This window comes from Corylus avellana, chromosome 4, assembly GCF_965113065.1.
Source record: "Corylus avellana chromosome 4, dhCorAvel1.hap1.2, whole genome shotgun sequence".
Taxonomy (NCBI): Eukaryota; Viridiplantae; Streptophyta; class Magnoliopsida; order Fagales; family Betulaceae; genus Corylus; species Corylus avellana.
Genome location: NC_142493.1, coordinates 21,010,708 through 21,036,917, shown reverse-complemented (window position 1 = coordinate 21,036,917; position 26,210 = coordinate 21,010,708). Strand labels below are relative to the sequence as shown.

General features: G+C 36.5%; 3 protein-coding genes across 3 annotated transcripts; 1 reads left to right on the top strand and 2 right to left on the bottom strand.

Annotated features, from left to right (window-relative positions):
• Nucleotides 1–5,801: 5,801 nt before the first annotated feature.
• Nucleotides 5,802–6,275, bottom strand: LOC132178206 (17.8 kDa class I heat shock protein-like). The gene has a single exon (XM_059590653.2). The coding sequence runs from the start codon at nt 6,243–6,245 to the stop codon at nt 5,802–5,804; it is 444 nt and encodes a 147-aa protein (XP_059446636.1). The 5' UTR covers nt 6,246–6,275.
• A 2,209-nt stretch (nt 6,276–8,484) lies between these two features.
• Nucleotides 8,485–9,495, top strand: LOC132178205 (putative fasciclin-like arabinogalactan protein 20). The gene has a single exon (XM_059590652.2). The coding sequence runs from the start codon at nt 8,485–8,487 to the stop codon at nt 9,493–9,495; it is 1,011 nt and encodes a 336-aa protein (XP_059446635.2).
• Nucleotides 9,496–12,486: 2,991 nt separating this feature from the next.
• Nucleotides 12,487–18,513, bottom strand: LOC132179305 (uncharacterized). Its single transcript, XM_059592010.2, has 9 exons — nt 18,166–18,513; nt 17,544–17,731; nt 16,202–16,380; nt 15,126–15,410; nt 14,975–15,033; nt 14,834–14,870; nt 14,653–14,724; nt 14,212–14,533; nt 12,487–13,097 (listed from the first exon to the last, which is right to left on the bottom strand). The coding sequence occupies exons 1-9, from the start codon at nt 18,281–18,283 to the stop codon at nt 12,663–12,665; spliced, it is 1,695 nt and encodes a 564-aa protein (XP_059447993.2). The 5' UTR covers nt 18,284–18,513; the 3' UTR covers nt 12,487–12,662.
• Between the last annotated feature and the right edge of the window lie 7,697 nt (nt 18,514–26,210).

Below are 26,210 nucleotides of genomic sequence, written 5' to 3'. Positions count from 1 at the left end.
TGCTACACCCAATCCCGGAAGTAGTCTTCCTTGTTTTTATCTTCTTTTTGCCCCGGATGTCTCGTGCTATCTATTGCCTCTAGAACATCAGCCTCATTGATGAACTCTTGTACCTTGCTCATCAATTCTTGTAGATTGCTCGGTGGTTTTCGTGCCATTTTCCTCATCACCGGTTCTTTGGTCAAGAGCCCATGATAAATTGCCGAGTATATCAGGTCATCTGAGGGTTCTTCAATTTCTGTCTTCTCTAGGTTGAATCGAGTTATGAATTGCTTCAAGGTTTCATCATTGCGCTGCTTCAGAGTCAGCAAATAGGATGGTGGTTTCTTCCGGATCCGTGAAGTCATAAACTGAGTTAAGAATACCCGACCTAGATCTTCAAATTTGTCGACTGAGCTCGGGGGCAGCTTCCTGAACCAGTTTCGGGCACTTCCTGATAAAGTGAGAGGGAAGACCCTGCAAGCCACCTCGTCTGGGATGCCAAGGAGGCACACATGTGACCGAAAATCTTCCAAGTGTTCAACTGGATCTCCGACCCCATTGTAACTCATCATAGGAGGAGCTTTGAATTTTTCAGGCAACCTATATTCCTCCACACGTGGGGAAAAAGGTGAACTGGTTCCCTGCAACATCTTCTCCACGAAGGTGTCCTTCCCTTTATTCTTTCGCTCCATCTCCAGGTTGGTGAACCTCTTGTCAAACTCTGCCATCCTCCTGTTGAGTTCGTCATGTCTATCTTGGGTACCACTGATTTTGCTATCATTCACCCGATTTTCCTCGTTTCGACTTGCATGCTGCTTGAAGTTCTCTTCGTGGTGTCCTCTTCTTGGTTGATTATGAGTGCCAACACGGCTATTGTGCTCTTCTTCGTCCCGCCTACCACGGGTTTCCTTGCGATGAGACTGCTCTGATACTCGTAGACGGAGTTCTGCGTTTTGCCGTGTCAGGGCTTCGATTTGTGCTGCCATTGCCGCAAAGCGTTCAGGATCTCCCATTTCCGATCGACGGGGAGGTATGTTGTGTTGAACCGGTCTCTGCTGAACTATGGGATCAACAGGGTTGATCTGGCCGGCGTGGTTGACCGGTTTCGAATTAGGCTGGACCAATGGACCAACATGGTTGGCCATTTCCGTTCGCGTAGCCACCATGGCAGAATTTTTCTTCCTTTTTGCTTCTTCCTTTTCTTCTTATCCGTGATAGAGTATCCCCAAAATGTAATAATTTGGAATAAGAATTACCTTATTCTCACAACCAATCAAAACCAAATTTGGAATTTAAACCAGAATAGCCTATTCCTAAGCTAGAATAGGAATATAAGCTTAAATCAAGATAATCTATTCTTAAACCAGAATAAGAATATAAACTTAAATCAGGATAAGCTATTCCTAAACCAGAATAGGAATATGAACTTAAATCAGGATAAGCTATTCCAAAACCAGGACAGGAATATAAACTGAATAAGAAAAACCTGTTGCCAAATGCCAATTCTCTTTTCCAAATTCACCCAACGTGCAGCAGATATACCCGATATTGACTCGGGTTCAATGGTCGTGAAGGCAGTAAAAACTGGCGATGGTGGCAAATCGGAGTCCCTGGAATCGGAGGTGCGATCTGGACGGCGCTTGGATCTCCGGCAGTCTGGGCCGTGAAGCAGCTCCGGCTTGGGTGGATTGGCGAACGGCGGTCACGCTGGTGGAGGTTCCGGCAGTGCTGCAGTCTAGAGATCGGCGACGCCGCGGATCTCCGGTAGCAGTGGGTCGGTGTTCACGGACGAGGCGTTGCGGGTTGGGCTCCGGCAGTCCGGTTTGGAGGATCGGCAGCAGTGGGTCGCCGGCTTGGCTGGTGCGGATTTGGGCTCCGCGGGTCAGGGCTCCGGCAGCGGCGGTCTGGTCGTGATTTGGAGGTGCTGCGGGTCTTCGGCAGCAGTGGTGCAGGTCTGGTTTGGAGGTGCTGCGAGTCTTCGGCAGCAGTGGTGCAGGTCTGGTTTGGAGGTTGCCGATAGGTCTCCGGCAGTAGCGTGACCGGCAATTTGCAGAGATGTGCGACCGGCGATCTGGTTTGGTGTTGGACTGGACGTGATTTCACTTGAAGCAGTGAACGTAAATCTGAAATGCGGATTTGTGCAAATTTGCTATGGACAACGCAAATCGGCAAGTACTTCCGGTGGGTTGTCGCCGGAATGCCTGTTAACACCGTGATGAATTTTTTTATTTTATTAGAAACGGATAATCGTTCCCACGGCGCCAAACTGTTAGAACAGTTTTCAACACGGTGGATGTGCTTTCTTCGGGGTCTTCAATACGTCGTCGTGTACTCCAAATCACTACAAAAAAATAATATTGTCAAGGGGTCCCCGGGGAACCGGGGACACTCCGATGCCAAAGTCAGAAAGTTTCTAACTCAATAATATATGAAAATATTTATGTGAGAATATTTCAGTATATAAGATTCAAGCTCCTTTAGTACCTTGTGTAAGGGCCTATTTATAGGCTCGGGGAGATGAAGTAGACTTGGACTGGATCTTCTTATTTGAATTGGTTTGAGAGTCCAGAGTTGAGATAAAACTCAACAGCTATCATGTAAAGATAAACATTCAACATATATTATGTAAAGATAATCTTAAGTTGTCATCTTCTAGAGATAAGTAGGACGTCTTTATTCCAATATTATCCTAATTGGAATATAAGACTATCAATTAATTAAATAGTCCTTACTATTTAATTAATATTCATGGGCCTATCATTGGCCATTGGGCCCAGAATTTGGTGGGCTTGTAGTGTGAATTTATTCCCAACAATTGCTAAGTAAATAGCCTTCAAACATGTGGATCCATCAATAAGGAGACACAGAACCATTGCCAGAAACTTGATGAAAGCCCAAATTGACCCTAACATTCTTTCTAACAAAACGATGGATAATTTTTCAGCTATCTACGCGTGTTTTTATAGGCACGGTTCTATTTAATGTAAATCGACTTTTGAGATTCACAATGAATTTGTGGGAAATTCAAAATGCCACCCATGCATATAATTAATTAATTATTATTATTATTATTATTATTATTATTATTTCATGCATATAATTAATTATTAACCTCAAATTCCCGAAAGGCCTCATTAAATATTCTTTTGGTCTAAATTAATTGTGGTTCAATCGACAAATTTAGGAATTAGGATCCTCTCCATCAAATGAACTTGAATTAAGATCCTTTGCATTTTAAATGAGTTAGATAATATCCAATTAGTTATAATGAAGGAGTTCAGGAATGAAAATCCATTAAACTTCGTGTAATACATTAAATCAAGTTTTCAATGTAATTAATTAATTTCATCTCGGACTAAATTTGTACAATGTCCTTTCCTCTTACCTCTTCTCTTACTACCAAGTAGTATCAATTAATGTAAGAGTCCCAATATTTTTATTATTAGTTATTTGTATATTTAATTTCTTTATTAACTTATATATCCTCCCCATTTTATTTGAACTCGATAATTTTCAGTTAATTATAGTGTAAGGGTATTTTTATCTTTTCACTTTTTGAGGGAACAAAAATACACCTTCAATATAACTAATTGAATATTATCCAGGAGAGAATCCAAATTTTATATTTTTTATGCTACATTATAATGACACATCGACACTAATGCCTATATTTTGAGTTATTTATGGTACTCCTTTTGTGGTTAGTTTGGTCTGTATAGTAAATTTTTAGGGGAAACTTTGATTTAGCCTTATGAACTTCTAACCAATTTTACAAACTCCCTTTAAACTTTCAAATCTCTTACTTTGAATCCCTGAATTTTCAATTTCTATCACTTTGGACTCCTCTGTTAGTTTTCAACGTTAAACTCAAATGATTTGACTTTTTATGCCTATTATACCATAACCCGGAAACTACACTGTTTTGGGCCTCAAAACTACAACACCCACCCAGCCCAAAACGACGTCGTTTTGGGCATTAAAAAAAATTAATTATTATTTATTTTTTTTAAAAAAAAAATATTCAAAAAAAAAATAAAAATCGAGGTGGCTCCAGCCACCCCCAGGCCCTTGGGGGGGTGGCCGAAAAAAAAAAAAAAAAAAAACCATTTACGGAATGGGTTTTGGGCTTTTGGGGGTGGTCGGACCACCCCTAAGGACCTAGGGGTGGTTTCGGCCACCCCCATTCCGGCAGTAGGAGGTGGCCGAAACCACCCCCGGGCCCTTGGGGGTGGTCCGGCCACCCTCAAAAGCCTAAAACACATTCTATGAATGGTTTTTTTTTAAAATAATAATAATAATAATAATAATAATTTTAATGCCCAAAACAACGTCGTTTTGGGCTAGGTGGGTGTTATAGTTTTGGGGCGGGTGGCTCCAATTTTCTTCTTTCTTCTTCTTCTTTTTTTTTTTTTTTTAATAAATAATTTTAATGCCCCAAACGATGTCGTTTTGGGCTGGGTGAGTGTTGTAGTTTTGGGGCTCAAAACAATGTAGTTTTTTGGTGAGGATATAATGGGCATAAAAAGTCAAACCGTTTGAGTTTAACGTTTGAAAACTAACAGAGAGGTCCAAAGTGATAGAAATTGAAAGTTCAAGGGTTCAAAGTAAGAAATTTGAAAGTTCAAGAAGTATTTGTCAAATCGGCTAGAAATTTGGACGGGGCAAACTAAAGTTTCTCCAAATTTTTATAACTCAATTCCTATTAGTTTGGTCTGTATTATAAATTTGTACAAGTCAATTCCTCATTTCAAGTTACTTATACGCTAATTGAGAGCTCCTAAAATTTCTTTTAAATTTGAAATTTTTAAATTCATAAATTTAAGTTGTTCATCTCATTTAAGCCATATTTTATATAAAATATGTCTTATTTTATATATAAAATAAGTCATATTTCAGCATTTAATGAGTAAACTACCACTAAGGAATTTAATTTTAATTGCAATTAAAAGAGATTGGTATAAGTCCAATTATAAAATTCCAAATTTACCTTAATTTCAAAAATTTTTTTTTTTAAAAAAAATAATATAAAAAAAAATCACAAGGTGACCCTTTTTTTTTTTTTTTTTTTTTTTTCTTTTTTCAAATTTTCTATTTCCATTTTTTTAATAAAAATAAAATTGAAGGGTAATTTTATTTTTTTAGGGGGTTTTAACAGCAAAAATTGACGGAAGAGTTCAAATTTATTGCAATTGAAAGTTCAGGGGTCCAAATTGAGAGGTTTCAAAGTTCGGAGGGGATATGTCAAATTGCGTAGTAGATCAGGGGTCTAAAGTGAAGTTTAAAAAAAAAAAAAAAAAACTCAACTTTACACCCTTGAATTACCGCACGCGTGTTTTCAGAACACCGCCCAAAATTCAAAAACTCTCAATTTATACCCATGAACTTTCGATTTCAATTAATTTACCTCCGTTAGTTTTAGCCATTAACTTTTAACGGAAATGCCTAAAAAGACCAGTTTTAGCCTTTAGACCTTTGATTTTCGTTTTTTTTTATTTAAAAAAAATTATTTTTAATTTGAAATTAAAGGTAAATTTGAAATGTTATAAAAAATTCAAGGATATAAATGTCATTTTGTCACTTTTAATATTTAAAATATGACTGAGTGGGTCAATTGAATCAAATTAAAAGTTCAGGGAGTTAAATTGAGAGTTTTTAAAATCTGGGTGGGTTTAAACGCAAGGTAGTTCACGAGTTTAAAGTAAAGTTTAAAAATAAATAAATAAAAGATTCAACATTAATAGTGCTTATTTACTAATTAATCCACAATTATTTTTTTAATTGACCACCATATATATATATATATATATATATATATATATTTAGTCGCCCTCTATATCAATGACTCTAGCGCTATGCTTCTTTGTCTCCAACTTAGGAATTGTAACAGTAAGCACTCCATTCTCCAAAAGTGCGGTGACCTTGTCAGCCCTGGCATTCTCAGGCAGCCTGAAACGCCGAAGAAACTTGCCGCTGCTGTGCTCCACGACGTGCCACTTGTCGGTCTTCTCTTCTTTCTCTATCTTCCTCTCGCCGCTAATAGAAAGGACCTTGCCCTCCTCCACTTCCACCTTCACTTGGTCTTTCTTGAGCCCCGGAAGCTCCGCCTTCACCACGTGCGCCTCAGGGGTGTCCTTCCAATCCATCCTAGCGCTCACGAATGACGTCGTTTCGTTCCCTTTGAAATGAAAGTCCCCCAATGGGTCCCATTCCCAACCATCAAGAGAGAAAGGATCATATCGACCACCAAAGATGCTAGACATCATCGATCTTTGTTTTTCTTATGTATTTGGTAATGAGAAATAAATTAAACAACCAGACTCTAGCCGAACCAGGAGATCGATTTGAGCACTAGATCTCCGTGTAAGAAATATTGCAGTATTTATAGAAGAAAACAAGAAGATTAATTGGTGTACGTGTATGGTGGATTGTGTCCATGCCTGTGATGATGTTTCAAGCTAGAGATCGACGAATCTTCTTTATGGAAAATGGCGAAGAATATATATTTGATGTGGTCCTTGATGAATAAGCATTAGATTCTGCTTTCAAGCAATGACTCCGCCACTTGGGTGATCAGGACTTGGCGTGGGCAATCTTAATCAGAATAACTATGAAATAGAGATAAAAGCTGTGAAAAACTACATATATAGTTGATGAAGTTTGCCTGCGCATTTTGTGCAACTTTTTTAATGATGTTTAATGCTACAGAAACGGTCCTAAACAGTTAATAGTGTTTGAAATAATGTCGTTTGAACAGTAAATAATATCACCGCTGTTAATGTCGTTTATTGTTCAAATGACATAAATTTTAAAAGAAACAACGAACACTGAGGCATGTAGATACCATGCACTCAAATTTTGCTAATTCCTTTTTATATAATCAATGACAAGAAGCATACATCAATATATAAGAAAGTAGTAGAGCGAGAAGAGGAGCAGTAGTTATTGTTAAGTAGTAATACAACTTAAATATATAGTAATAGGCTTGAAACATGTGGGTGCTTCTTCGATCTGTGGCTGCTCCATCCCTCTTCAGCTCACTTTCTACGTTTTAGTAAAGAAGGAAACCAGCTCAACAACGTTAATAACTAAAGACACAGCCATGGCGAGAAAGCTCATGCAAGCCCAAATATTGAACCCCGGCATTGTAACAAAGCTATGAATGATGACTTGTCAGAGTTCTGTTTTTATAGGCATAGTTCTATACTTCTATTTAATAACTTGACTTTTAAAATTCACAATATTAATTGAATTTGTGGGGAATTCAAAACACCTAATTATTAAGCTCAAATTCCCGATCGGAAGGCCAAAAGTCAGCATCCTTTCGGTTCAAAGGAGATGAATAATAATAATAATAATAATGATAATAATGTAATTATTAGCTATGAATCCAATGTTTGCTGAGCATTACATACGGGATTTGGAAGAAATGTTATTTAACTTATTTTAATAAGTGATAAGTGTCATTTAATTATTTTTGGTTTCTCAAAAATTAATATTTGGATTCTTAATTTAGTAGAATAGGAATAAATGACTATTAAAAATATTAAAAAAAAAACGTGTGAAATATAACACTTGACACTGATTAGAGTACTCACAATGGAGGAGCCATGCAAAGGGTACTTTTATCTAAAATGGTTAATCAAATTTGTAAAAAAACCTCCCACATTGGATTAGCCAAAAAAAAAAAAAAAGCAAAATGGATATTTGATTTGATTAGCCAAAAAAAAAAAAATACTACATGTAGCAGCACTTTTCACGAAAGCCATTTTATTTTTTATTGTTTCTCTCACTTTTTTTCTTTTTTTCCCAAAACTTTTTCCACTTTTTAATAGATCATTATGATCATTTTAAAAATATATTTCATAAATATGATTGACATTACTATGAGAATATAGTGTTCATACTTAACGTTAACAAATACGATATTTGAAAAATATTATAGTTACAAAAATGATTATTTGAAAAATAATGATCATTAAAAAATTATTGTGCTAAACGATTACCATTGAAAAAATAAAGAGTGAAATACAAATTTTAGAAAAGAAATAAAAATAGAATCAATAAAATGTAAAAAAAAAAATATTGAAATGATATAAATAAAAATATAGCTTATCGGACGTATGAGGCCTTTAAAATTCATTAACTAAATAAGATAAAGTGAGTTTTGACTTTTGAGGAGCTATTTAGCCAAAAGAAAAAAAAAAAAATCTTTTGAATTGAGTTGACCCAAAAAAATCTTATGCAAATGAATTCTTTCCGCCAACTTTGATGTATATGTCATTACAAAAACACCATGCCTAATTATCGAACGACTGTGTCCTCCGTCGCAACCGCCCAACGAACCCCCTGTTCACATATTAACTAACTTTCCATTCCCGCCCAGATCAACGAACCCGACGCTGCCACGTTTCAACTCTTTCCCCGCCAAAGACCACAACTATAACCTTCCCTCTCCACGCGCTACACTCTGCTAAAACCACACAGAGATCCATTTCATCATCAATGGCTTCCACAGTCCTTCTCCTCCTCTCTCTCATCCTCTTCTCCGTCTTCTCTCTCTCATCCTCGATCCCCTCCGAGAGCATCGCCGACGCGGCAGATATCCTGGCCGACTCCGGCTACCTCTCCATGTCCTTAACTCTGGAGGCCGTCTCCGACACCCTCCTCCCAAACTCTTCCTATCTCACCATCTTCGCTCCAGCCGACGGTGCCTTTGTTCGCTCCGGCCAACCCTCTCGATCGCTCCTCCAATTCCACTTCTCTCTCCTCCCTTTGACCCTCCAAACCCTCAAATCCCTCCCCTATGCCGCCAAGATCCCCACCCTGTTCGCGCCTCGCTCACTCACCGTCACCACGTCCCCGTCCGACGACCGAATTTCGCTAAACCACGTCATGATTACCGGGTCGCCGATATTTGACGATGGGCTATTGATTATCCACGGAATCGACCAGTTCTTTGATCCGAACTTCGAGGTTTCGGTGCCGGTTCAGATCCCCGGGTCGAATCTTGGATGTGGGTTTTCAACGGAAAATGGAACGGTTGTTTTTTCCGGGGCTAATTCGTTCCGCCAAGCAAGTGGGGTTTTGAGGTCCAGTGGGTACTCTGCGATGGCTGTCTTTCTTGATGTACAGGTGCCGGAGAATAAGGAGCGGAAGATGATGACTGTTTTTGCTCCGTTGGATAAAGCCATGCTGACAAGGATCGGTAATTTCAGCGAGCACTCGTCGATCTTTCTCCGGCATGTTGTTCCCTGCAGGCTCTTGTGGAATGATTTGGTGAAATTCGATGACGGGACGGCGATGGTGACATATTTGGAGGGGTTTACGATAAATTCCACGAGGTGCGGCGAAGAATTGATGCTCAATGGCGTGCCGGTTTTGTATCCGAACATGTATATCAGTGACTGGCTCGTGGTTCACGGCCTTCGCGAGGTTCTTTCGCTGCCGGAGAGGCCAAAAGAAGTTGCAGGAGTTACATCCGAGGAGAATTCGCCGGAAAACTGTGAGTTCTAAGGCGCTGATGTTTCTTGATGGGGGGGTTTTTCTATCACTGTTACCATGACTTGTTGAATTTGGAATTTCTTCAATTGGGTGGCATGTGATGTTTGATTTTGTAAATTCTGTTTCAAGAGCTCCCCTTGAACCCTTTGAATTCGATGATAGTCAATATCTTTCAGTATGAAGTGCTTCTTTCAATATTGACTTGTGATTTAAGAAATCATAGGATGTATGATAGGATACCATACATAGCCTTTGATTATTCTATATCATTATTATTGATTCAGAAGTGGAATCATTCCATGCTTCTGTCTCTGTTTCCTTGAATCCTCTGTTACCAAATATGCTTGTCTTGGAGAAGGATATGCAACAATTGAACTTCTTCACGGTTCTACCTACAAATACAGGATAGCAACTTGATAATTTGATGAGAAATCTGATCCCCATATTTCTTTTTTCCTCCACTGGAATTGTAGTTCTTTGGTCCAAACTAATATATGGCAGTGATATACAGCCATAGTTTGTTGTTAGTGGTAGGAAAGAAATATGAACAGAATCCTTATCAGATGCAGGCTGTGACGGAGGCAGAGTTTAGTATAGGCAATGGAAGGGCCAATAAATTGTGTTGCTAAGGACAGATAACAAAAAAATAATTAAAAAAATGAAAATATAATTATTTTCATTTTTTTTTTCTTATGAATTGGGGGCCTAATGGCCACCCCTTCCTCCGTCCATGGATACAAGAGTTTTAGCAGCAAAATGTCTCTGTCGTAGATGCATGGCTAACCAAAAATCTTAAGTTAATAGGAATGGGTAAATTGGATTATTTAGGGCCCGTTTGGGAGTGCGATTTCAGTAAGTGGGATTTTAAAAATTGTGTTTTTAAAATCGTTACTTTTTAAAACCGCATAGGCGTTTGGTAAAACATACTAAAAAATATTTTTTTTATCAATTGAGTGTTTGGATAACATTAGCATATAATTGCGGTTTCATGACCAAATTACCAATAAGGATGAACAAGACAAGGAGGATGAAGAAAAAAAAAAAGAGAGAAAAGAAGGGTTTTAATATATTTTAGGTGGGTATTCTTGGTATTTTTTTCATTCCCGTTCTAAAAAGGTAACTATTACGCCAAATTTATTTTTAATAGAAATCGTGATTTTGTTTTAAATTCGCACTTTTTCAAATAAGCACCCTCTAATCAGCTTATGGAAATCGCAGATTTTTCTGCGATTTTAAAATTTGTGTTTTTAAAATCGCAATCCCAAACACCCTAAAGTTGCGATTTGGTTTAAAATCGCAGATTATTTTTTAAAAAACACACTCCCAAACGCACCCTTAATCAACACTCCCTTCCATGTGTGACCTCGGACTCCATTTTTTTTTTTTTTGACATGTTCGCACAAGAGAGGAAAATGAGATTCGAACTAATGACTTCCACTTCATTAGGTGTGATCCTAGCCGATTGAGCTACCTCAGACTCCATTTTAATAAATGAGGCCTAACACATAATATTTAATTGAAATAAATGGTTTAAATGGGACAACAGTTTGTGCATGGTTTCCAATTTTCATAGGGTCAAAAGTTCCTAATTTTGTAGTGCTTTTATTAAATGATCTTTTAAGGAAACAATTTCAAATAAAACCCTATCCGTCCCCTCTATTAAAATCTCTCTTTGATTTTTCTTTTTTAAATTTCAAATCTATTTCAAAAGGGAAAGACAACTGGAATAGAAATCAAACTCTTTACACCTTATCTCAAGAACCTAGCCTAATTAGAGTCTACATTCAAGATTTGCTTTAAAGGAAAGAAGACATATATCAATTATCAAAATCTATACACATTAGTTAGGCAATTTTTTTTTTGAGAGAAATTTCCTTCAAATATTCTCTAACCCATTTAAAATCGTGCCAAGTATTTATGAATATTTAAAAAGTGTATTAAATTATTAACATCATTAATAGCAGATTATTAATTTAGATTAAATTTAATGTGCGTTTTAAATGTTTATAGACACTTGGCATGATTTTAAATGGATTGTAAGATATTTTCTTCAAACTAGTTTGGAGGAAATTTCTATCTTTTTTTTTTTTTTTTTTTTTTCTTCTTTTTTTAACAAAATCGCATAGGAAGATTTTATCTTCTTACCGAATTACCTAAAAGTGTTTCTCATTGAACGCATGCATTGAGTTTATATACATATGATTTTGATTGCAAATCACCTCAAAATTTCAGAATTTTCCTCTTCACCTTGTGGATATTAATACAAATCTTAGGTAGAACTTATCCTTGAAAACCGGCTTATAAGGAAAAGGCGTCCAAGAGTTTTATATACAAATGGTTAAAATTAGACTTAAGTTATGTAAGGCACTTAAGATTGTAACATGGCACAACGCTCTGCAACTAATATCTACGGTAGCCCACTCTATCAGCATTGATCCAATAGTTGTATTTCTCTTTTAGTGATTATACTCATATATCAATATTCAATGGCTTAATACTATGCTCATACATCGTAGCATAGACAGTTTTATCCAACCTAAGGGTTGCCTTCTCCACGACTGGAATATAAAGCCGCAACCCATTTGATCTCATACTCGATGAATTACGTCAGATTCCATATTTGACGTGATGGCTAACTTTGATACCAAATGATACAAACCTTAAGTAAAATTGGCCCTTAAAAACCAACTTACAAGGGGAGGAAGGGTGCCAAATAATTTATATACACATGATTAAAATTGTAACAAATGTAACAAATATAAAGTTTCTTTGTGGATTCTAAAGGCCCTAAAGATTTCTAGAATAATAGCAGCCATTCCACCGCTTCTGTCCCATGTTCAGGTTGAGACAAGCGAAGATTATTAGAAAGACTCAAGATTATTAGCCAAATCTATTTCGTATTCTGCATTTCAACGATAAAGTATGTATATATTGATGGCTTGCCTGGGAAAACAATCTTTGAAGGATCACTAAAACAAAGGACATTTATGTAGGGCAAGACAGTAAGAAAAATGGACCAATTCATTCACTTTTCACTATAGATGTAACAAAATACACTATAATATTATCCCTCAACTCAAAATGGAGCTTCGCCCCACTTTGGTTCCTTCCCCCAGCTGGGGTTACAGTAAAACTCAAAATATGAGCCTAACTATAATACTAATTTTCTACCATACGGACTAGACTCCACTTGGTGGATTTGAATCATTTGATATTGGTACGCCATGGTTGATTTTTCCATTAAAACAGTTCTTGAAACTCCTGCCTTGTATTGGTAAGGATAAGTTCACAAACACTTCCTCCCTTTGGGGGCGGTTTGCATAGAGAATCCACAGAACAAGACAGAGCAAGACTCCAACTGAAATCATGACCAATCCTGCATTCACTATCTTCAGATAATGGCCCAACGGTGGACAATAACTTGTGGTGATCATTTTGAATGTATCCCTCACAAAATTGCAATCCTGGAGACTAAGTAAAGGCGGAGTGTAGTGCTCAAGTGCATAGCTCTCGTTAACTGCAGCCACCAACTGTGTGTAGATGTTTGGGGTCACCCTCCCAACGGTGGTGCACACCCCAGATGCCGACATGATGCACGTATAGTTCTGCCATACCTGAATTTACACAACCAAATAAGAGGGCCAAATCAAATCTTGATTGCATGTTACAAACTAACAAAAGAGATAATAAAGAATCTTCCATGAACAATTATTCAGAATGGCTAAAAAAATACTGAGGCAAACATCACAGTCCTTCCTCTGTTATCTTTTATTCCTACTTACATAGACTAATGTTCATATGGAAAGCCGGAACAGTTTTGTATTAAGTGGTTTACACTGTTATGACCTTCTGTTCATCTTGCAATAAGCACATAGGCAAGGTTTAATTTGAGAATTAAGTCTTCATTAACATGGCGGGCGTAAATCTATACAAAACCTTCACCACTTTGAAGCAGTCAAGCAATATAGCAGATTGGGGGAGTATTCATCTTCCAGAGGAAGAGAATGTCTTTGTCTCTTTCGTTTCTTTACTACATTTTTGGGTATATGTGCAACATGAAAACTTCATTTCAAGCAGAAATTACATACGACATATCCATACCCACAAACTATTACGAGAATGGGTATTTGAAACTCACTTCTATTAATTCCTCAACTATCACATTCTCTTTCCTCCTAAACAAACTCTAATATCTTTTGAAGTTCAGGACTAAATTAGCACTTATGGATTACCATAAAAAAAACCTTTGTATTATAAAAACCTTTTGAAAAGAAGAAAAGGAGGAAAAAACATTATAATCTCATTTCAATTTCAACCTAGACCAAAGCTGATAATGAGATATATATATATAGTTAAAACCCGAAAAGGTGAGCCAAACAGAAGACATTTAATTGTTCATCTAAATATGTACATGACACATGCCATGGATGGGAAGCCACAAGCAATGACAGTGATTACGCATTGCATATTAGATTTACTGTCTCTTATAATTTTCATCTCAACATGAAGCTACAAATTAATATTTATGTACAAACTTCCAGATGTTTCCTGCACTCTTGAATGTATCAATGGCCTTCAATTACATTATATAAATGGACACATCATGGCGTTAAGTGGATTCTATTAACTAGAGTTCTAGCTGTTTTGTCTCAATAATCAAGTAGTTTCAGAAACATATTCAATAAATGCAGATTTCCATACCAAATAATTAGAATTGATTAAACGTACCGCAGAAGCATTTGCCACAGACACCTCTTGAGGCCCACACTGGCGATCTTGCAGCTGAGAGTCATATGGATAACAGAGTGGTGGCATCAGAGGACCAGACTGATTGTAATAATAAGAGCTTTCCTGAGAGGGATATGTATTGGCATATGTATAAATAAATTCGTTGACGACGTTTACAATTTGATTGATAATTTTTTTACTCTGCACAAGTGTCTGGTTTGTGGTTCTTTGGTCCACGCATGGAAGGATATTACTAAGAGCGGTTTCTGCATGTGGATATTCTACCCATTCCTCCATGGCCATACAGGTGTCAGAAACTGTACTGAAATTCCAAAGTACTTCTTTTAGTAATTGCATTAAAGCATGTTTTGCATTTAGTTGTAAGTGCAATAAAAGTGCAGAAGTGAACAATCATTAAAAAAATGAAATCCAATTTCTTACTTGTTGAGAATTACAAAAACTCCACAAAGCACAAATGTAATCACAACAAGCAGCCATCCACTTATTACGAATCTGCAACAATATGTTCTTAGCATCAAACACAAATGTGAATAGCATCTAGCATAGTGAAGTAGGAATATTACTGGATGTCATGTCCACCAAACACAAAAAAAAAACTTACATATGGATTGCATGTTTGTGCCCAAGGATAGAGAGTACTGCCACAATATAAATCAGTAGGTTACAAAGAGGCAAGAGTCTAGTGGATGAGAAAAAATAGATAAAAGAAATCATTTTATTTGGATTTTTCAGCAATACTTACTAAGACCAATCAGAGCCAGAAGAAGCATTACTGCTGCCACAGTTATTAAAGCAGAACGACTGCAACAACGAACTCAAATTAACCAACTAACATCATGGTGTTGAAAAGGAATTCTAGATATAGATAAAAAAAAAGGTTAGCATATACATACACAGCATTGAAGACTTTCTTTATTTTGACAGAATTTTCATTTGTCTTCTCTGTCAGTGTATCTGCTGCAGCCTTGAGATCCACATTCAACTTGTCAATATCATCCATGACATCAGAAGGGAGGAACACCTGGGCCACACTAATAGTTTTTGCTAGGGATAGATATCCTGTGACATTTCTGAGGATGTCTACAGTATAGTCCGACTGGTTTACAACATAATTCAAAGTTCGCAAAACTTCACCATGAAATTCATCTTGCCCAACGGAGAGGAGGATACACCCAGTACTGTGTGAGAAAAGGACCAGGAGGCATTAGCAAGAGATACAGAAGAAATATGAATTTGCCAATTGAGGAATTAGTAAAGACATAATTCATCATCAAGAAAATCATGAAAATTTAAACAAAAAAAAAAATTATTTTCCTTAAAAATCAAAACGCTACAGTGTCAAGACAAGAAGCAATGTCAAGTATAATTGGTTCCTAAGTGAGTTTTAGTGTTCCAGCAATTATGATATGCTTCAAGTCCTAGAACATAAAAGAAATTTCTGAAGAATTAAATGGAGGCCTTCTACTTAATAACTTGAAGGGAATATAAACAGGATAGTGCCAGGAGAAAGAATGGGAGTTTTTCTTTACACTCTCTGCATGATCAAAAGATCTAATGTTATATAACAAAAGTGAAGGTTTGGCTTTTGCCACAAGGCACAGAAATTTAAAGGTTAAAATACAGAATGATAAAGTTCCTTTCTCTGACAACAGTATATTGACGTGTGCATGTGTACTAGTGAAACTAAACCAGTTTCTGTCCAACAGAAACACGCATAAAAAATGTTATCATGTTCAACTTCAAACATAGAATCAAGTTCACTTAATAATTTTTCATGAGAGACATAAAAGCACAACACTGGGTGTCAATGTTCAGACTTATATAGACAAGTTAAAGAATAAATTTAATAAAGTATTAAGGGCAAAAAATGAAGGAAAAATGACAAAATAAAATAAAACACAAAAAAATAAAACCTCCAGTTACAAAGATACTAGTAATAGTTCAAAATGATTGAAGTTCAGAACATTACGCTGCAGCGCATGTGAATGAAATAAGCAGTATAAGACAAATTCTTTGTGAACTGGGTGATCCTTTGCCTTTTATGTTTATCCTCCATCCACAGCAATAATGAACCACGAGAGACAATCCAAAAGAAAAAAACCACAGGATAGCAAGAATGAAACCAGGGGCACCAGTAAATCCTACAGACTGCAGATATGATGAATACATGTTAACAACGACAATAATGATAATGATAATTATTATTCTTATTATTATTTTTCATCTCAGAACAGTATGGAAGCATATAGAAAATGCCAACTGAAAGTGGAAGAGGAGCAACAGATAGAATGCACTGCTTGTATTTATTACCAGTTTAAGAATGTAATCTAAAGCAAACCCTCGAAGGTACTACTACACATTGAGTTTTGCACAACAATCAAGCCCTATGAGGCAGGATTTGCCATATTATTACCCAAAAAATTCACATCCTGAACCTACAGCTACTTATTGAATACAAATATTGTACAAATACCAAGACACCCAAGAGCATAGTTTCCCATTGTTATACCAAAAAAACCCTCTTTACTCTTTTTCATTTTTAATTGGTAAGTAACTCATATATGGGACTTGAACCCGAGACCTAATCGACCACCCCATATTTAATAGGGAGTGGAAGTGTTATTTGACCCAAAGGCCATTGGCCCCTCTTATGGGACTTGTGAATTGTGATCTGCTCAACTCTTTCACTGAAACATATATTTTATACACTGGTGGCAGAATTTTTGGACAAGTATATTATGCATATTTATAACTCTATTTTGATCATTTAAATATCTTGTATGCATCCCCTGCTTTCAAGCAGTTCACCATGGCAGCACTTCAGAATAAAAATAAACTTATGGCCATAGACGTATCAAATCTATCTGATGCATTAATTTAGTAAGACTTATTTGTCTTTTTTTCCTTTTCTTTTAAATTGATCCAAGTTAGTTTCATATGACCCACAATCGAGTTGAGCTTCCAGAACACTGATTCATTCTGAAATTTTAGTTCAAAGAATGTGCTGATTGATGTCAGAAGAATACTAGAAAAATTGGGCACAGTGCGAATAGTTCTATCACTCTTTAATTCCTGAAGATTCTCGTATTTTTCATCAAAAGAGCTTTTGGTTTCTCTCACGAACCAGTAAACATAAAGAACATACTTTCCAGGACAATAGTTCCACAAACTTCTCCAAATTATCAAGCAGATCTTAATTTCTCAAGCACACAAGCAGGACAGTAATCCATTAATGTTACCAATCTTGCTGGGAAATTGAATTTAAACGAATCAATCTAATAGCAGCTATCATAATCTGAAACAGGACTTACAGCCCAGTAATGGCGATTGGCAATGTCCCAACCACCTCGGTAGCGCCGAAACCGACGAAGAATGTCCACTCTATTCGTCCGGTTAGCCGCCAAAACGAGCGTGCTCTGAGGGGCATTATCGGTTGCCGGCCCTGGAGCTAGTGCATCCTGCGAGATTGCATTCTTCCACGGCCCCAAATTCTGTTCTCCTGCATATATAACAATAACAAATACGAACCCAAATTCACAAAACTAAATTATTCGAACTCAGAAACAGAAAAAGAAGGCGTCTTTGTATTAAAGCGTACAAGGTACACCGCCAGAAATTAATGTCCAAACGGTAAAGTTTAATACTTCATAACAGATAAAACTTTTATCTCGTTTGGCAGCTGAGAAAAATGAGAAAAATAAAGATTTCCCATCAAACGGATTTCAAGAAAAAAGCAAAAAAAAAAAAAATTGAAGCGAACTCAACATTTGCAATCTCATCCTCCTTCCGTTTTCCGCAGTTTTCTCAGAAACCAAACAAGAAAACGAAACGACGCTTAGAAGATCGAACCCATTACTCCGATTCAGCAGACAAAAACCAAGAAGAAAACAACCGCATTCAGAAAATCAAGTACAGGGACTTGAGAGGACGGACCTATAATGAACCTGAGAGAATCAGGGTGGTGTCCATTGCGAGGCAGAGCCGAAATCGAGCTCAGAGAGACCAAAAGAAAGAAGAAGGAAGAGAGCCCAGCAATCAAGAATGGCTTCATGTCATTCGGCAATCGCACCCAGAGTCACAGTAGCCACCTCCGAAGACGAACCGAGACCATTTTCAAGATCCGGTGCGTCAAAATCCGTTGAAAAGAATCAGAGTGTGATCGGCATTTCTGTTTTGTTTTTGATGGGAAGGCACCGAGAGATTTATAGTACACAGATTCGGAGCTAAAACAGAGAAAAAGAGCGACTCACATGGTGGGGTTTCAGTGACGGTGATTAGGGAGTGGATACGAAAAGGGCGGGTGTTATTAATTTAATTAACTAATTAAGTTTTGCTTCCGCTAATCGCCTTCTTCTTTCTTTTCTTCCTTTCACTGTTGATGAATGACTGAATTAAGTAAAGCACACTTTTCTTTTTTCTTTTATTTATTCTTTTTGCTTTTTGGAGCAATTAAGCAAAAGCACAGTTAATGCAGACACGTGTTACTTATTTGGCTTTGCTTAACCAAGTTTTCCTACCTTTATTTTTTTACACCTTTCTCTCATTGCTTTTCTTTTGCGGGAAAACGCGTGGCGAGCATTGAGCATTTGGCATTAGTGGTGAATGAGTCGGCAATGAGATAAGTAACCAAGTTGTTGAAGGGTCTGCTCACGTTTTGTGTTTGGGTTGTGTTAAGATATGACATAAACAGATTAAAATTTAAAAAGAAAATTGACCCATTTAAATGAATTAATCGAATTATAATTGATATATATAATTCTATATAAATATCTTAAAAAGATCCGAACGGAACTCGACACACAAACAAGAGTTGTTATCCTTAGCGTTTGGTAAACATTTTTAAGAGGAATTTTTTTATGTTATAGTTGAAAATGTGATATAAAGGTAAAGTGAGTAATAAATTATTAATTTTTAATGTGAAAAATGAATAAAATGATTTGACCGAAACAAAATATGAGAAAGTAATGGGGTTTCAAACAAGCCAAATCGGCAAGCTGTTTTATTTGATCTGCTTTATGATCGCCACCTTATCTAATTATACTTTTAGACACAAACAATATTTATGAGGAAATTAAAAAAAAATTAAATAAAAAAACTACAGTGTATATGTGCACCGCAGTAACATGTTAAGCTCGAGGTCCTTTTTCGTTTGGTGGGCATGATGATGTGATCAGAGGGTTCCTGTTGGATATAATATGCGTGTGTTCCGTAGATGGCAAGTAGAGTAGAAAATGGAAAGTAAAATTTAGTTAGGGAAAGCCGCGGGAGAGTGGAAAATGTTGGGAGTGATTGGGGACATGCGGGGCCCGGCTAGTACCTACGCTGATTGGACACGGATCGGCGGTGGTCATGTATTTTTTGCATTAAAAGGAGCGCACCGTTTTGGGCACTGTGCAGCACCTGATCTCCACCATTCGCGCTGGTGATGATGATGCAATACCAGCGTAAGCTTTTATGGGCTTCGGTTTTAGTAGTCTTTCTTTCTCGCTTGCTTTACTGCCTTTTTCAGATCATATAATATCAGCACGCCACGTATCCATGAATTTCTTGAGAGTTACCTAATGCTCTCCACCATCTGAACAACAACTAGCTTGTGACTCGCATGTTCTTGTTGTGTGTGAACGTGTCATGTGGTGTCTTTCTTTCCTTTTATATATATATATATATATATATATATATATATATATATATAAGTAAATAGTATTAAACTTGTGTTAATCTCATGATTATTTTCATTTAAGGGATTGATCAATGTAATTACCCATTATATGTGCCATAAAAGGGATTTTATGTTGTGTTGGGCTTGTTGCTCGGGTTGAGCAACCCGAATATTCAATCTTCTTATTATAGAATCAGATCATTTTTAGTTTAAATGAATTGAAAAAAAGTTGGTCCTTTAAAATAATTTAAAAAAAAAAAAACAAAAATGTTATTTTATATTTTTTTGAACAATTTTACCTTCTTGTTTTAAAGGACGAGAATCCAAATTCCCTCGACATAGAATCTAAGTTTAAAACATATTTACTATACGACAATAATTAAAAAGATTTGGATCACCATCCGACATAAAAAGAAACACTCTCTCCAAAAGGTAAGGGCAAGTAATCCTTTCTCTCATAAACTCTCCATTCAATTTGTCTTTCTCTTAGTAGAAGACTAATTTAATCATCGGAATTTCTCCGATTCCTTGAGAGACCGGTAACTTTTTTCTCTATTTTGTAGGAGCTCCATCTCCGGTTCAGCTGTCTGAAAATTGTCCAGACATCAAAGAGTTCCAATATTATGTGATTAAAAATTTATTTTTTCAAATAATAGTATTCATATGTGTGAGAGAAATTGATTGATAGATCACATGTGCATGCATGTTAATTAGTGATATCTGTCCGAGTCCAAGCTCTACTTTGTTTACTCTTGTTTTAAACTTTGGGGAAATAATTTTTCACGTTCCCTATCGTTGATATTATAATTAAGTTTAGGATAATTATAATACTAATAAATAGGTGTCCCTGAAGACATAAAGAAATACAGAAATATAAAATAAGGACAAGTATATTACGTGCACATAGACATAGTGGCCGGGAGTCCAAGTAAATTCCAAAAGAAGGGCCAAATATCTCATGCGTACGTTATTGTTTCTGCTGGGCATAGCTTGGCTTACCCGTTTTAAATGGAGTAGTTTAAGGTCTACATCAAATGGTTGGATAAGTAATGAGAAAATCACCTTATTCTTTTCTAGCCACCATGACTCATGACCAAAGCAGACGACAAAATGAAGTGTTCAGATTATCAAACTGGGTAAAGATGGCATAACTGCTACGTAACGCCAATGGTACTGTAAACCCAAACCCATCTTTACTTTTCGAGAGAGAGAGAGAGAGAGAAGGTGCATGCATTTGCTTTCTTTGGGTTTGATTTGATTACTGTTGTTGATAATATCTCAGAAAGCAGAAAGCAAGAAGAGAGAGAGAGAGAGAGGGAATTAAAGGTGGTATCCTACGTACGTATTAATTACTATGCTAATTAAGTTCGAATCTAACCCAATAATGACATCTACCTTTTGTTTGATTAGCAGTGAGATCGATCCATATATATGTTGCTAATTACATGGTCAATTGGGTATCATCTCTCTTTAGGCCTTTTGCTAATTAGAAGATAATATCACATTAATTATGCGTGCCCAGTTAATCATGAGCTATTATTGTTAGCATTAACAATTTTTAACAAGATCTGCAAACTTGACCCAAACTTAACACAAAATTAGCGAGTTGATGAGTATGACCCGTTTAATTAAATGGGTCGAGGTATGGTTGACCGATATATATATGTTAAATTGAGGGGTCTTACCCGTTTAACTAAATGGCCGGGTTGAATTAGAATTAACCTATATATACTCTTATAATAACCGAACTAAACACGTAAACACAAATTATTGCCTTTTTAAGTAAGCTATATATATAGATTTGGTAGACAAAAATTGTGTGAGGGACCGGTAGGAGAAATGTGTCACCGGCCAGCTAGGTAGGTAGAATATGAGTAATGGCTACCGATATCTGGTGTCATCATCTTCACCTATTCTCTCCATTCATGCAGTTTGGGACCATGTATGCATGTGGCTTGCTGCTCTATGCATGTTGCACCTTATTAAGCCACTAATGCATGCAGTTAATTATTGCTTTAAATGGTTGCTGCATGCCACCGTTATTTGTATAACGACCTTCATCAGACTTGGCAACTACCATTAACGCTAACTACCTCATAACTCACAAACCTAATTGATTGTGCATATCAACATTCTCATGAAAATGAAGTGATAGATTTTCTTTTTCTTTTTCTTTTTATAGGAGGGACAATTAGGGATGGGTATCAGTTCGGTAGGTGTCGGTAGGAGCATTTTTGCCAACTGATTCCTGAAAATCGATTAATTAACCTGTTTCATACCAACAATGAATAGTTCGACTTTTTTCGTTAATCGGTTAGTCGGTTAACTGTCAGTTATAATTTTTTATATTAAAACTTATCAACTTCCTTGTAACTGCAAAATCAGTACAACATATACTTTATAAAATAAAAAGAAAAAGTAAACCCAGGAAACACATACTAAAAGGATAACCACAAACCAGTTGGACGAAACAATAAGAAAATTTACTAAATAAAATTCAAATTTATTTGAAAAATATCGACGAATTTTTTTCCCTACCGCCTACTAAACCAAACTGACATCGAAACAATATTTTTATTCCGCTTACTGACTGTCGGAAGTTGGTTGTTGGTCGGTGACGATTTGGTGGTGGTGGGTAGGCGATAAACGGTTAATCTATCCATCCTTAGGGATAATCAAAATGACTACTTTATTTGAGAGTGACAAGACATGAGTAGGAACCCAAATGTGATAATTTTTATTGCGAATATATTTATAAGAAGACAAAAAAGAAAAGTTGTGTTGAGGCGAATCTAGAACTGCCCTCGATGGAAAGTAATTATACAGATTTCTGACTTTTATGGGAAAGCTATTGCCGACAATTGAAGATCATTGCTTCACCCTTCAATCGATCGCTATCCAATTGAATGCCATGAAAAATGAGATTCCAAGAAAAGGACGGTTTAGAATGTTAAGCTTATTACCATTTTTTTTTTTTTTTCTTTCTCCGTTTAGGTTGTACGTAATTTCCAGGAATTTGTTGGGTTTAATTAGTAAAACCCTAAAATGAAAGAAATAAATAATATTGAAGGATACAACTTGGGCATGTAGTAGAAAAAAAGGTATTATATATTTGTCATGATGTGGTATTGATGTCTTTGGTACTCCCTTTGACCTTTTGACTAAAAGAAAAAGAGATGCCTTTCTCATTTTTCCTCATCTTAATAATTCCATCTATAATTCTATCAATCGGCGTCAGGCCGGTGGCGCAAATGGGGTGCTGGGGCCCAGGCCCCAACAAGTTATTTCTTTTTTTAAAAAAAAAAAAAACTCTAGATCCAGAATTTTTATTTTTATAAAAAGTAAAAAATTCACTTTATATACCTCATTGAAATTGCAGGAATTTTTCAATTCAAACCTTAATGCTTAAAAATGTGCAATATACCCCCTTAATGTTTCAAAAAATTTTAATTCAAACCCTTCGTTACTAATTTCTATCTAATTGGACAAAAATTATCTCACGTACGTCTCACGTGAGATTTTGATGCACTCTATTTTAATTTTGCCCTTATTAAAACTTATGAAATTACGTAATTACCTATTACCCTCATTAAAACCTATGAAAATGAGAGTAATTATGTAATTTCATAAGTTTTAATGAGGGCAAAATTAGAATAAAGGGTATCAAAATTCTACGTGGGATGATTTCTGTCTAATTATGTGGAAATTAGTAACGGAGGGTCTGAATTAAAATTTTTGAAACATTAGGGAGGTGCATTACCAATTTTTAAACATTAGAATTCGAATTGAAAAAACTCTTGAAATTCCAAAGGGGTAAAATGAATTTAATCCTAAAAAAAACAATACCGGTTCAATTTTAGGCATAGCCCCGAGAGTAATCCATATTGGATGGGCCTGTATTAAAAACAAAATTAGCTTATTCTTTACAAGCCCAAACCAAAAAAAAAAAAAAATTGACTTCACCTTTAATATCAGGACACGTCTTCATCTTTGGAGTTGGACTACGAAAATTCCTTCTCAATCTTGAGACTCTTATACCAGCCTCGTTCAATCCTTTTGGTTAATTGATTATGGTAACACTTTAATAGAAGCACAAGATTTGCCTCGATCTTCAACTATTAACACAAGTGAATCTTTCCACTTCGTAACCAAATTCTTGTATTGATTGATTTTATTGGTTTCATGATATTTGGTGATTGTTTGCGCGGTGTATATTTTCAATTTGAGTATATTTCATGTATAATCTTTGAACGTTTATCAACTCCTCTTCTAGGTGTCTTTGGGAGTCATTGAGTAATTTTCAGACTTTGTCTGTATTATTATTATTATTGATAACATAATTGATTTGCTTGATCTTTTATTGTGCTGCTGTTAGACTGACGTTATTAAGTAAAGTTATGACATTTTAAGTATATTATAGTTCAGTAGCTGCTATGGTTCTTATTTGTTGAGATTTAGTTTAGGTTATATATATATATATATTTCCGTTTCTTTAGTTATTTGATGTTGAGAAGCTTGTGGTGACCCTTCAAATCATATACTTGTTAAATGAGCCTGGAATGTTGCTAGTGACACTTCAAAGCTATTTACTAGTTAAATACTTTGGGAGTCTTAGTTTTATTTGCGGAATAGACCATTGGAATGAACTAGCTAATCCTAGGTATAGCTATTCATTTGTTTGGTAACATATTATTCATGAGAATAGTTTATTGCCATGGGACTACTAATCTCATACACACATGATTAGCTAAGTCACTGATTCAAAATTGAGTGGCTTAGCTAATCCTTAAGGTATGTAATACATTTTTCAAAAATAGCCTATAATTTTTTGAGAGCCCCTGTAGTCCGAACCATCTGCAAAACACCACTTTTGTAGCACCCAATCACATGTGACACATCATCATTTTAAGAAAATTGCAAAAAAAAAACCAAAATGAGAACAAACACAGCAAATCAAAGGAAAAAAAAATACCAAAAAGACCCTTGGCCACCAGACCCAGCAATCCCACAACTAGACCCACGACCGGCGTGGGTCTGGCCGCCTTCTGTGGGTCTAACGATGGCGAGACCCACCACGTGGTTCTTAGCTAGACTCACGGTGTGGGTCTGGCGAGGGCGAGACCCACTAGCTTGGGTCTTGCTGGCCGTGACCCACGGGTCTGGCCGGTGTGATCCGTCTCAAAATCCGTAGTGACCCGCCAAAATCCGCCTTAAAACTCAATTCTAATGCCCCAAAACTCGTTTCTAATTCCTCAAAACCCGTTTCTAATGCTCAAAACTTGTTTTTAAGATTCAAAGCTAAAACCTAGAGGTGGAAGGTTAACCCTTTAGGGATTTTATCACCCTAAAGGCCAGAAGCCGGCACCGGAGAGAGGTGAACCACAAGCCACGGCTTGGGTGGCCAAACCCACCTCGTGGGTCTGGTGAAACCCACGACATACCCACGGTGTGGGTCTGGCCAGCTTCATGAAGGGGCTAGACCCCTTCCACAAGTTCTTTAGCTTTTTTTTTTTTTTTTTTTCTTTCTACAAAATCTAGTGTATTTGGGCTTAGATTAGTTTGGTGCAATTTTTGAGTTTTTGCTTAGGTGTCAACTAGGGATTGGGGGCTGTAAAACATGGGTTTTAAGGATGGTCCTGACCAAAGTTAAACTCTAATTTTATTTTAAACTTAAAACAAAATAAAAAATATGAAAAATAAAAGTAGGTGGCTTGACCACCCATTGGGGTGGTTGGCCACCCATAGAAGAGGTTGGGGGGTGGTCGCACCACCCCTAGGCGCCTTGGGATTCCAACCCCATCGCATTTTGGGGTGGCTATGGCCACCCCAGATTTGCTCCAGGGGTGGCCGCGGCCACCCACAAAGCTCCTATGGGTGGTCGCGGCTACCCCGCAGGTCGTTGGGGGTGGCAGGAACCACCCGTTTCATTTCAATTTTTTTTTTTTTTTTAATATGAGTTTGAATATATATATATATATATATATATATATATATATATATATATATAGGGTTCTTCTTAATTTTGATTCAATTCCAATTTTTGCATGTATGTTATTACCAAACTAAGGAATATGAATAGTTATTTTATTCCACACTCTTCTATTCCTAGTAGTAATTATTTATTTTCCAATGGACTAGACATTACGCAAACCAAACAAGACCTAAAATACCTTTAACAAATTATAATCGGGCTTTCGTTTGAATAAAAGTTCAAATGGAGACTTGTAGTTAAGAAGTGGAGTGGGAAATGATTTATGAGAAAAGGGGTCGTTTCAAAAACCTTAAGCTAGTAATTCTCACTACCAAGAAAAAAAAAAAA